We start from the raw sequence: 12,831 nt of genomic DNA on the forward strand, positions 1-12,831 counted from the left end.
TTCCGACATGCCCTGCAATGTGTAAGAAACTGAGTTGTGAGTCCACTAGACATCTTTGATGGGCAGAAAAGCGCCGACAGGCATAAAGAACAAGCACTAGAAAAAAAAACACTCAGAGGTGCCGGGTAAAGTCTGTATGCCACCGTACCACAGGGATATATAGGAGTACAAAAACTGTACAAAAGCACCGCCAGTACTAAGCTGATTCCGTGTCAATATGCTCCCATCAAAGAGTCGTTCTCTCTTTGTTGTGGAAATGTAAGGATTTCCTCAATTTTCTTCATGGTAAACAATGGAATTATGTCTCATCTCTTTTAGTGTGACTGAACAATTGCTGAAAAAATACATTGTTGAGCAGAGTGACTCTCTCAAAGACTGAGATTATTTCAAAATGAAGGGTGAATACAGCAATTCAAGGTGTTACTTAAAACAGTGGTGCATTCTACATAATTGCAACTTTATTCACAAGATAATTACTTACATTAACTAGGATGTGGGTGTGTAAATAAGATATGAGATTGTTACTGTTGTACTTTAAACTTTGTTGTTACTTTTAAACTAATGCGCTCGCGCCTGCGCTCGCGCACGCACGCACGCACGCACACACGCACGCACGCACACACACACAGCAGCAGCCCTCTACAGTACTTGCTACAAACTTAAATATGACTACGCACACCACATAACACATCATCTCGGCTTGCGCAGCACGCTCACAGGACCTGTGCAATAAATTATTGCGCACCTTGGAGGTGCAGTGCAGGCATATTTTCATTCAAGAGAGAATACGATGAGTAGTTCTTTTGGAAAACATGTTTTTCTTTTAGCCTATTTACCTCGTAAATAATACTCATTACATTGACACATGCATTATTTGTGATTAAAATAATGGTTGTTGGTAATGTATTAGCGACCCCCACAGATGTATGATTTCACTGCTTTCATAGGAGCTCAGACCCCTCCTTATGGGAGCTCAGCTCCCATTGGCTCCCACATAACTCGAACCCTGTCCTTATACATTTAAAACATAATTTTGGTCGATTTAATGCAACTTTAACATTATGGGTCATTATGTGTAGATCAGCAAAATACATAAACTCACTCCATTGTGTGTATGTGTAACTTAATGTCTGTACTCCAAACAATTTAATATGGCAAAGAGGTGAACCTAAACAGAAGTGAAAATTAAAGTACAGTAAGTAAAATCGGGGGATTGGATGGCTACAAAGGCAATGTGAATAGATTGCGCTCAGTCACAGGCTTTGTTGCAATAATCTACAGAAAGACCACAAAGTAGTGAGACAACAACTGAATATCAACATTCTTATTTGTCTGACATTTTTTGGCTGGGAGCTCACCTAAAAATAACTCCAAAAAAGGGCCAACCTAAGGTGGATTAGGTGGGGTTTGATGTATGTTTCTATACACCTCTGTGGCTTCATCTTCCAAAGGCAGATTTCCTCTGAGGCTAATAACTTTGTATGAAAAGAGAGGATTAATGTCGGCCTAAAGCTTAGGCTCATCACAAATAGACCTGTTCCAATGGTGATCCATCCACTTCCCGGTTAACTGTCCAGTAAAGTGCTTAATGCAGTGGCCCCCAGAATAATATTTACTGCTGCAGTTTGTCTCATGTCGCTGAGCCCTGAAGGCCAATTCAGTATTGGTTACATTCAACTTCATATTGATTGTGCATAATCACTGGAGGTATGTCTTTCCCCTTGACTCCGCTCATGTCCAAAGTAAGGTCAACGCTGTAAATTCAAAGCAGGAAAAGCTAATGAACTGATGAAGGTAAAGTGAACAACCTAGCGTAATGTAGCTATGTATTGAGCAGACACACCATACAGTATTCCTGACAGAATAAAACAACTATTACAATCATTAATGCATTTACAGCTCAGTTGATTGTGATGTTATTGCAGCATTTGGGACAACATATAAACCATTAATTACTCATTTAAAGAGAACGCTTTGTATTGATGGAGCCCTATAAGAGATAAGGCAGATACAAAAGTGTCCTTTATATCAGCACTGCTGTTAAAGAGAAATGCTTCAAGATGGAGTCAAGGTCAGTGGAAAACCTCATTCTGACATTAGAATAGTGATGGAGCGTAACATCCTTTAAAGGTCCAAGAATTGCTGGCACGTGTACAATCTTGCTGCAGTGGCAATACAAAAAAGAACCTTGGTAACTTTAGAAGATTGGATATTCATCTTGTGTTTGAATTAACAAGAGCATATCTGTGTGGGCAACACCATTTAATGGAGAGCTTGGCCTTGGGGGCAGATACAAGAAAGTAAAAACTGACACATAGAGATGATACAAGTATATTCAATGGTATTGAATAGGACACTAACATATAATCAATAACAAGAGACACAAATATAGTGAGGGAGTACTGACTGTGGCTTAGTAAATAATTGTTTTAAACCATTCATTTGTACTTAGATATACATTTGAATGAGGACCCTACTATACTTATTCTACAGATCATTATTCAAATATCCTACTTCTAACCAGTCTTCAGCCACAATGTAAGACAATGTCAGTTTCTCAAAGTAACTGTACACAAACGATTTTAGGGAGGTGATGAAAAGAAGCATAGAGGCACTGTCGCTTATCTGTGTGAGCATGTACTTGTGTTATGATGCTCGAGGGACAAGTACTATACTCCCTTGGCAATGTTAGCACATGGTGACAGTTAAATGGGGCGTGATAAAAAAAGAAAAGTGTTGGATGGGATGTCGGGAATTTGAAGCCTACCTCCCTTTTTTTACATACTTCTTATGCCTTTAGTTGGTCATTTGAAATGAGAAGAGATGTGGGAACCATTAGATATGAATAAATGAATTGTCATGTGGATCGTTCTTGTTTAATGTGTCAGTGTTTATGCCATTGTTTCTGTCATTGGTGATTCAGGTAGATTTGGTTAGCAATAATAGTATATTTTCAATTAAAGTAGAAACTAAATATTACAACTAATCCTTGCTATTGAATAACTCAATTATGGAAAAATGTTAATGGATAAGGATATAATACATTTAATTAAACGTCTAATGTTCTACCTATAATATAACTATTACATCGTTTGAATATCATTTTAGAAGATCATTTCTAATTTGTCCTGGAAACTATGAATGACATATCCATTAATACAAACCAGAAGCAGTTGACTAGAGATATTGATAATTGATGTTATACTTATACTCAGCCTAATGTTCTGTTTGAATAAAATAAAGGCTATATAGAAGTTATGACTGTAAAAAGGAAGATGGAACCATAGCTTTTCACTGTCGTAGCATGTCTCAGTTACTTTCAAATATGAACTATTGAGCACAAACAATTATAGTCTAAGTTAAATCGAACATTTAAGTAAAACATTTCACATTTTAACATAGCATTCACACAGACAACCACACAAGAAAAACAGTTACACTGGGATCCTATTAGAGAGAAGGACATTAGTTTTATATCTTTCAAACTATCTAAATGCCTTGATTGCTGATGGTAATAATTACTTCTAATTAACATTAGCCTTTGGAATAATTCATTTCAGGTACATGACAAATCATCGAAGGATTCTTAAAATTGAAGGGAGGAATAACTTGCTCTCCATTTCTCTGTGTAAGTTAAACTGTACTCCCCACTTCTTAGTCGTGTTCCTCCACAAACAGAGACAACTGAAATTATCCAACCTCTGGAATTCAGTTAAAATATCACATTCCTAAAAATACATAAGTCATATCAACACACTATTAGTTGGTCTGTCTGCTAAATGGTCCTCTTACTGCCCTGTAATGTGGGATAAAGGAAACATAACCTGTACATTTGCACGAGTGTTAGTGTATAAGTGCATGTGTGACCGGCTGTAAGTGACTAAAGCATATACTGTGCAACTCTTGCATGATTACAGAGCTAAACAAAAATAAATGACCAATAGTTATACAAAAATATAACCTCTGAATCATTTTGCAGGTTCATTCCATTCCATTTCACAATTCCATTACAGTCTTTAAGCAAATTAAATACCCAGTATAATGATCAGAGGTTTCCTGTCGCTGGTCAAAATGGTGTAATGAGTTTGATGTGATTAGGAGAGCCCTTGGGTGAACTTGGCTCGTCACTGAGGTGAGCAAAGGACAATGGTGCAGAAACGAGAGGTATTGAACTCTGTTGGAGCCAAATGGAAAATAAATCCAATGAAAACTAAGTAGACATGATGAGGGACGAATTTTACTTTGAAACTTCTGATCATGTCCACACTCCAGGCTAATAGCTTAAGACAGCTCCTCTCTGACATCAGGGAGATGACTGCAGTGACATTGATCAGGATGTTAATTAGCCTAATATATTAAAAGATTGTGTTGGTGGCTGGTACGGTGACTGTCTGTGCGAATAATGATGATGACAGCAATGACAATGATATTGCCAAGTATAGTAGGATAGCCTTGAGTGTATTAGCAATTCAGCTAGCAGAGACCATTAATGTGCTCACCCTGACAAAAGGATACAGTAGTATTCTGCACTGCACTTCATTATAGCTTGTGCTCTTGCCAATATGTGGTGTCACATTCATATTCTTCATATTATCCTGGAATGGTAAAAAGGAAATATAGTTTTGGTGTCAGGAGAAGGATGGGCCGTATGTTTTTTAGCTCAGACCCTGTTTGCAACATTTACTGTAACATGCAAACATGATATTCAAGCACAAAATGCTCATATGGTATGATACACTAGTAACAGTGAGTTAATGTGTGCGCTTAAGTTTATGTCCGACCACATTAATTACTCAATTTCATAATTTGTCCTTAAAAGACACAAAGTCTGTAGCTTTATGATCACAGCTGGAGACGTAATAGGACTTTGTTGACAAAGCACCGCATTATCTCATGAAACTGAAATCTGTATGCATGTACTGCTCTGTCAGCTACAGTGTGATGAACCTATTTAACCTTGCAGAGCCCCACCATTCACAAGTGCAGGGGCTGCGACATGTGTCTCTTCCGATAAGCCCATATTGACTCGTGGACCTACAAGTAGTCATTTGCGGTCTCCCCCTTTGACCATGGAGCTTGTTGTATTTGATACATGTTTCACAAAACAATAGACCTCAGCTTAGTGAATACAAACCCATTGATCTGAGCCCCACTGATGTTTAACTGCCATTTTATCAGCACAGAAAACTGTGAACCACCATGCAACAGGTAAAGCTGAGATGGAGAGGCAACAATTCATCCTTTTAACATGAGTATACTTCTGACTAAAATCGGATCGAGGGATGTTGTTATCGCCACTTGTATCACTTTAAAGCAGGCTTTCAATGCTGGAGTGCTGTGTATGACTGATTATGAACCATTTCATAAACAGTTTTTTGTTTTTTCAAATGAACACTTCAATTTTGTCACAAACTTAATGCAAAAAATAGTCCCCCCTGTGATGAACACAGTTAGGAAAATGCACCCAGTAAAGTCAAGAAAAATATGCAAATGAGCGAATAGGATGATAATGCACCACAATACATCCAGTGAGCATTACTAATAATAATAATAATAATAATAATAATAATAATAACTGAAATGTATATAACGCCTTTCAGGGGACCAAATGTCGCTTTACAGAAAAAAAAACAGGAGTACAAAAAAAAAAAAACAGTCAGACATTTGGCGCTTTCACACCAAGTACTTTTCCCAGGAATAGTTCCCGGAACATAATTCCCCGGAACTCTTTAGTTCTGGAACTATCTAGTAGATCGCGTTCACACCGGAGGGAGGATTATGCAAATGAAGCCGCTGACGTCACTTCTTCTTCTTCTGCTTTGGGTTTACTGGCAGGCCGCAAACAACTTCACGGCGTATACTGCCAGCCGAAGTCCCGGGTAAATCGCCAGAAGCGCAGAGACCTCCTCATCACTCCACCGCTCCCACGTTTTGTTTTGTGTTGCCATAAGTTAGTCTCTCTCCGTTGGTGCGCTGGGCTAATGTTAATGCTAATAATGCTAATGCGAGCAAATAAAATGGCGGCTTCACAAAACTTTTCTGAGTTTTACAGGGCGTGGTTTGTAATTCGCCCAGCCAATCAGAAATTGGAACCTTTTCCTCCCCAGGAAAGTCCCTGCTCTCTAGCAGGGACTAAAAAGTGGTGAAAAGGTTCCCGAAAAAAAGTTCTAGTTCCAGATCTTTTTGGTGTGAATGCAAAATCCCAGGAACTATCTGAACTATTCCTGGGAAAAGTACTCCGGTGTGAAAGTGCCTATTGGTTTTGTTTATCCAATTTCCCCACAATGCTGGATATTAATAAACACACACACAAGTTGCCTTATTTTTAGATATATAAGATCATTCACAATACAATTGCACATAAATAGCTGTACATAGATTAATGTCTGCTAACACTCAGCTTGCGATGAGCCATTGCACAGTCAATGAGCTAGTTTCAGCTTGGACTGGGGCTTATACTCTATCTCCTTAGCATGCAAACAACGCCTTTGTACCTCACTGTTGCACATGCTTTACATAACAAACCAAAAAAGTCACAGGGCAAAAGCAATGTCCCCCCTCCCCACCCATTTACTCTTCATCAGAATAATATAATGTATCTGCCTAAGATGTCCTTGGGCTAAACAAAGTTTTACCATTGTTGGATGCAAACGATATATTTTAAGGGGGAAGCATCAGCCAGATCCTCCCTCATCAGCAAACAGCTGAAGCAGACCAAAAGGTCACCCAAGTCACTCACTCTGTAGCTGTTGGCAAAGGAAGCAGCAGTGCTGTTTTAAGTGACAGTATGTTAAGAGACGGCTCACATCAAGGGTTCTAAAGGCTACTTTGAAAGGGCCAAGAGAACAAAAAGCAACACCCACTGAAGGGCAGAGGGATTTATTACAGGACTGCTCCTTATATCCCACTGCAGAGGGGGTGACTGCAAAGCAAACTATACACTCCTTATGATATAGTACATTTATTAACCTTGAAATGTGTCAAATCCCTTAAGCTGAAAGGACTTCAAAGCTGAGCAGAGTATCACAACAATGTGTCCTCCATCACCTTTTTATTGTATGGTCTGTAAAGATGGCCTTGTGCCTTTGAATCATGGACTGTCTGCACAGCCTTTTTCAAAGACAAAGGTTTCTTCTACTAAAACATAGAGTAGGGCTCAATAGTATTTTGTCAATTATGTTGGACAGAGGGTAGGTGGATACTAGTTACCTTCCGGACACTTCATATTTCAACAGTTGCTGCCCAAGTGACCCAAATAACCACATAAGCCCTCTTCAGGTGCACATAACACATGATGACTGGATGGGCAAATGTTCATGTCCCCTTACTCTGCCAGGATGAAGTACATGATTATTCAATGTGCACAGATGTGCAATAACAAAACACTTAAGATGTTTTGATCTGCAAGGCCATCTTTCCCAATCATACCCTTGAGGTTTCTCTGTAATTATGTGAACAAAGGTAACACAATAGGACTTTCACATTCACTTGGGGGAATCAGTTCCAGAGCCAAAAACAAAGACCCCACGAAAAGCATCAAAACCACTCAAAGAGGCTGAGCTGTGCAAGCTGAGCTACAAACGAACATGTTACTTTTGAAACAAATATTTACACGCAGTTATGGAGATAAACACGTTTTGATGTGAGTTGTATCTCATCAAGTTACCACCATTACTTTTGCTTCATAATTCCTGCACTTGAAGAAAGAATGTGCACGGTTGAAAAGGTGTATGAATGTTGATAGTGTATGTGGGAACATATATAATACATACATATCTGATCTACAGTATATTACATACGTTTTGAATTCCTTTTATTTTCTTCCAGTAAGCATGTTCTATTAAAGGTATCAAATAATACCAAATGACAAAATATTATTTTTGCCAATATAACTATTTGTAATATGTACATGTAGGCGTTCAACAGTACAGGCCAACTTGATTATTTTCTTTTTTAATGAGCAGAGTTGTATTGCTCAGTAGGAACAATAGCCTCTGTGGGCTGGTGGAAATCTTAATTCTAGGCACCATTATGGTGACCTACTCGGCATTGCTTATACGTATGTTCGCACCTTACTCTTTAAGTTCTGAGCTAGCCAGTAGGAATATATATATGGGTATATGCGTGTGCCCCAATGTATAATTTATGACTGACCTCCACCAGCTTGTTAGCATGTTCACGGAACACCTGGGCGTACTCCTTGACCTCCTTCTCGTTTCCACTCTTGGCCGCTTCAATGAGCACCAGCAGCGGGACGTTGGTCTCCAGGAAAGAGTCTGAGATGTGGTCCATCACTGCCTTTCGCAACTAGAATTCAGAAGAAGAGAGATGAGGAAGAGGTCATATCATTAATATTATTGCAGATGACTTCACTGTATTACATTTGGCAATGATTGCATATCACTTAGCATTGGGATTAATATGATGTAGTAACATAATGGGGTGAAAGGACAGAGAGAGAGGCGAAGAAAGAGGGAGAGGAATAAAGAGGAGGCCGGCTCTCAATGGACAGGAGTGCATATTGCTTGTAAGGTGTCATCTCTCCCATAGGGCCATTTACTAGGGCAGACTTTGAGACTTATATCTTTGTTTATGGGATCATTTTTGAACCAAACTGGAAGGGGACTGGCTGTTTTATAAGACAGTAAAAAGAGCCTGAGGTTTCTCCATGGGATATCTGATGAGCTGCCAGAGGGAACAGTATAGAAACAACAACAGACAAGTCCTTTATCTTACACAAAGAGGGAGTTAGTCACATGAGACCAGTAAGACAGACAATAATACACTCCAGAGACAAAAGGAGGATTCCCAGACATGTAGCACCACCATTTAATTGTTATAAGGAAATTAACGGTTGTAAAAGCAACCATTATTTAATTAGTTTTGATTCACCACTAAAAGTGCAATTGTTTGAGGGTGTGAAAATACTATGCCATATTTAGAATTATTAACACAGTAAGTTACATTTTATTAGGCTGTTTTAATACATTATTGTAATCAGTGCACTGCTATTGTAACAGTAACATAATAGTTTAACCCCTTTATTTCAATTTAATTTAACATATGCATCATGAGGAAAGCAATATTAAGTAACACAATTATTATTAATACACAATAAAACTGTATGAATAGTATGCACAGCACATACAAATGTTTCAATGAGCTCTACTATTCAAATGAAGTCATTAAAGTGAAAAGGGTCGAATTAACAACATGTGTGACAAATGTGTTAGACTTTTCAAGACATCTTCTATGATTAGATGTAAAGCAAACAATGTGACCACATTTTTTTAATTACATGTTTAAGCAGCAAGAGAGATGTTAATGAAGGCTCATAGCTTTGACTGAAGAGAGAAAACTAATTAAACAAACAAAAAATATATATCCAAGTCTGTCAATCACACTTAAATAACCTGCATCAATTACAAACTTAATTGCAAGTCCACCGAGTGGAAGAGAAGAATAGTGAATTATGGGTTCCTAAGGGCAAATAATCCATCACTATTGCCTCTGGAAAGAGAATAGATTTGGCCCGTCTAGTGGACATGACAGGTCTGTGAATGTTGTAAACAACCTGAAGTCCACTCTCTCTCTGTAAGCACTACTTTATCCGGATATCTATAATCTTCGATCACTGATTTGATGAGATATGTATTGAGATTCATTGAATGACAAAACATGAGACTTTTCTCAAAGACTGATAGACATGTTACTTGTGTATGTTGCATCCTTTGACTCAGCAGACTTGCATCAGTGTAATTGTGTTACCTTGCTATCCTGTCACTTGGTGGGAAGGGTGGGGATTCAGGGAAGATGCACATTTTGCATTGCCAGAAACTATCTTCACATTATGCTAGTGTTGTTGAAGCACCGGATAAAGGTATGACAAAAACACTATCGTTCTCGGAAAGTGAGGGAAAAGTCTGGCTTGTTGGCCTTCACTCAGATCACTTAAACAATGTTCTCTCACTGTGGTAAATACAGTAATGCAGAGGAATGGAGCGAGCAACAATTATTGCCTTACCCACAACCTATCAATGTGTCATGAATTCATACTTATTTTAACCAGGTTTAGAGTGTGAAGTGTTCACATTAGGAGAGTGACAAATGTAAGTAGACACAAAGGTGTACATATGCATACTAAGTTGGAGAAACACAATTAAAGAGCTGGAAGGAATGTTTAGATAAGGAATTCAATAAACAATGCAGTGCTTGTGATGTCTGTCACATTTTTAGCATATTCTATCATACAAAACTACATTTGTTTATTTCACACTAAGAGAAAATCAGTGAATAATGGGTCACAGAACATGTTTGGGTCATGTTTTTTCCCTCATATGATCACCAAAACTATGGTATGTGTGAAAATGGGAATAATAGTAGAGACGCTAATCATTAGAGTATGAAAGCCTAAAATCACAAAAATAACATTCCAATTGAAATGAGCTTTATTGCCATGACCATATCAAAAACATAGTATTGCCAAAGCTTATTTTACAAGGTGTTACAACACCTCTCTCTGTATGTTTTAAGAAAACCATAAAATACCTGGTTGACCAGACTGTTTTTGGTGTAAGGTAGGAATAAGATTTACATTTTTAACTGAGGCCTAATTAGAAGCGACAGATTAGTGGAACACTTTTGTTGGACATCTTCAGTGTAGAAATACTTGTTTTTGTTGTTGCTGAAGATCAATCACTAGTTGGTGGCACGTACACGCGCATATTCATAGCAAGTGTAAGAGTGCGCTAGGCCTCAGGATACTCATAAATGTGAGACAGTGAAACTGATTCTGACGGTTGGTTTGAGTGAAAAAATGATGCAGACGAGTGATTTCCCAGGAAAGAGCCTCTCCTGCACCATCAGCATTCTAATGCCCACACACCTCTCCCACAGAAATCCATCTTCAATCTTTCAGATCTCACCTCCCTCTTTGCTCCACCCCCACCATCTCTCCTCTAACACTCCCTCTGTATTTCACTAACACTTAAAGGAAATAGACCTTCCGAGGAATTCCGATAGATAGCACAGGCTCTGCTCATTATAAGAGAGTAGGGCGGCTATTTCTTCCCCCCATTCGTGCGGTTCATTGATTGGAGCTCTGAATTCATCAGGTTTTTGTTTTACATATTAAGATTGGAGACTTTTTGAGTTTTGAAATTGTACCCTTGGTTTTATGCGGTGCCATACATATTGTTTTTACAGAAATGCTATTGGAAGCACAAAGGCTGAAGAGACAAGTTACAAATAAAAAAACATAGTAGTGAGCTAGGACTGCTGTGTCAGACAGACGGATAGGCACTGACAAATACACTATAGCTGTATAAATTCTTGGACACATTTAAGCTGCTTTCATAATGTGGACAAGAGCCACTTAATTGAATTAGGATATCGCTTTCTGTGATAATAATGCAATGCCACGCCCAATGCTGCATGCATATATTGAGGTCCATGACATGGTGTTGATCAAAATCAAAATGGATGTTTCATGCATGAAGAAATGGTTTTCTGAGTTCCCTTGCCTGGACAAAGCCCTGACCCCAACCTCATCCGACACCTAAAATGAATCGGATGACCAATCCAAATAAAAAAATGCCTTTCCAACATTAATGCTGAACCTTACAATGCTTTGGCTGAATGGGAGAACATCTCTGAAAAACGTTGCAAAGGCTCTCAAGAAAGATCATGTTAAAGGTTTCCTATTAATGTCAAGAGATTTGCAATGAGATGTTGAAACATTCAAACCTGGATCAAATGGATACTTTTGTGGACAATTTCATTGAGCGTCTGACTCATTTTGGCAAGCCAAAGGGGGGACTGATCTAAGATTACTGCCAGCAAATCCCACCTGAAAGTGAAGTGGCTAACAAGATGATGCATAACAAAGATCTACAGACAAATATCTGTGTTTCTCGATGATAAGTGGGAGTGCTTCAAAAATTAGATTAGCATTAATTTGGCATATTTGCTAATTAATTGGGAACATGTTTGCATTTTATGGGATTAGACACCTGCTCAGTCAGTGGCAAACAACCCTTATGATCAGTCTATGACTCAAAAACAAATAAATCAATTCATATTCATAGCATTGCAGCGTATCGAGTTAATTATCCTGTGTAGACACATTAAGGTACGACTTATTTACAATTCAACATGTAAAGGTGTTACCATGAATATGAAGGTATGCTGGATTTTGGTCTGTTTACAGTTGCACACAGTTTTGCTATGTTTCACTTGTGATTCATAACACATAGCTGTTGGTACCTTGGGGTCAGCACAGGAAAGTTTCTTATTAAAATGTCAAGAGCAATCACATCATAAACGTCCGGAGTCACGGCTGAAGGGAAACAGCCTGAGCAAATCAAAATTTAAGTAATAGCTCTCATATATGATATATATCGGGGAGCATGGGAAGATGATTAGTGAGAGGAGAGTGGAGAAATGAAAGGGGTGAAGAGGGACTGACTTATCATCAGCAGTCTAAGGACAAACGCATTAGATACAGCATCTCTGAGCCTTTATTGAATGTGTCCTGCAAAATAAAACACCAGCCAGGGGAATCTAGTTTCAGAAACAAGAAGAGGTTGCACATGTTAGGATTATGCATTAAAGAGTTTATAGAGAACTGGCGCTGTTCAGGACACGCTGGCTGTTCACCTGCATTCACCTCAGTTATCTGAATAATGATGGGGGTTTCATCATCTAATCAAAATATGTAATTGAGTGGGCTGTTACCAAAATCTGTGTTTGTGGTGGCAGGCAGAACCCTGGCAGCCATGCTTACTTCAGGGACCAAAGCAGGATTATTGGACTGTTTAATACCAATAGCAG

General features: G+C 38.6%; 1 protein-coding gene across 2 annotated transcripts in view; it reads right to left on the reverse strand.

Annotated features, from left to right (window-relative positions):
• Nucleotides 1-12,831, reverse strand: part of ctnna2 (catenin (cadherin-associated protein), alpha 2) — a 283,286-nt gene that overhangs the window by 67,406 nt on the left and 203,049 nt on the right. For both annotated transcript variants that reach the window (XM_034120744.1, XM_034120745.1), the window contains one exon: nt 8,155-8,307. In XM_034120744.1, coding sequence (XP_033976635.1) covers nt 8,155-8,307 — 153 coding nt within the window. The remainder of the gene's footprint in view (nt 1-8,154; nt 8,308-12,831) is intronic.

This window comes from Trematomus bernacchii, unplaced genomic scaffold (assembly GCF_902827165.1).
Source record: "Trematomus bernacchii unplaced genomic scaffold, fTreBer1.1, whole genome shotgun sequence".
In the NCBI taxonomy this organism is placed as follows: domain Eukaryota; kingdom Metazoa; phylum Chordata; class Actinopteri; order Perciformes; family Nototheniidae; genus Trematomus; species Trematomus bernacchii.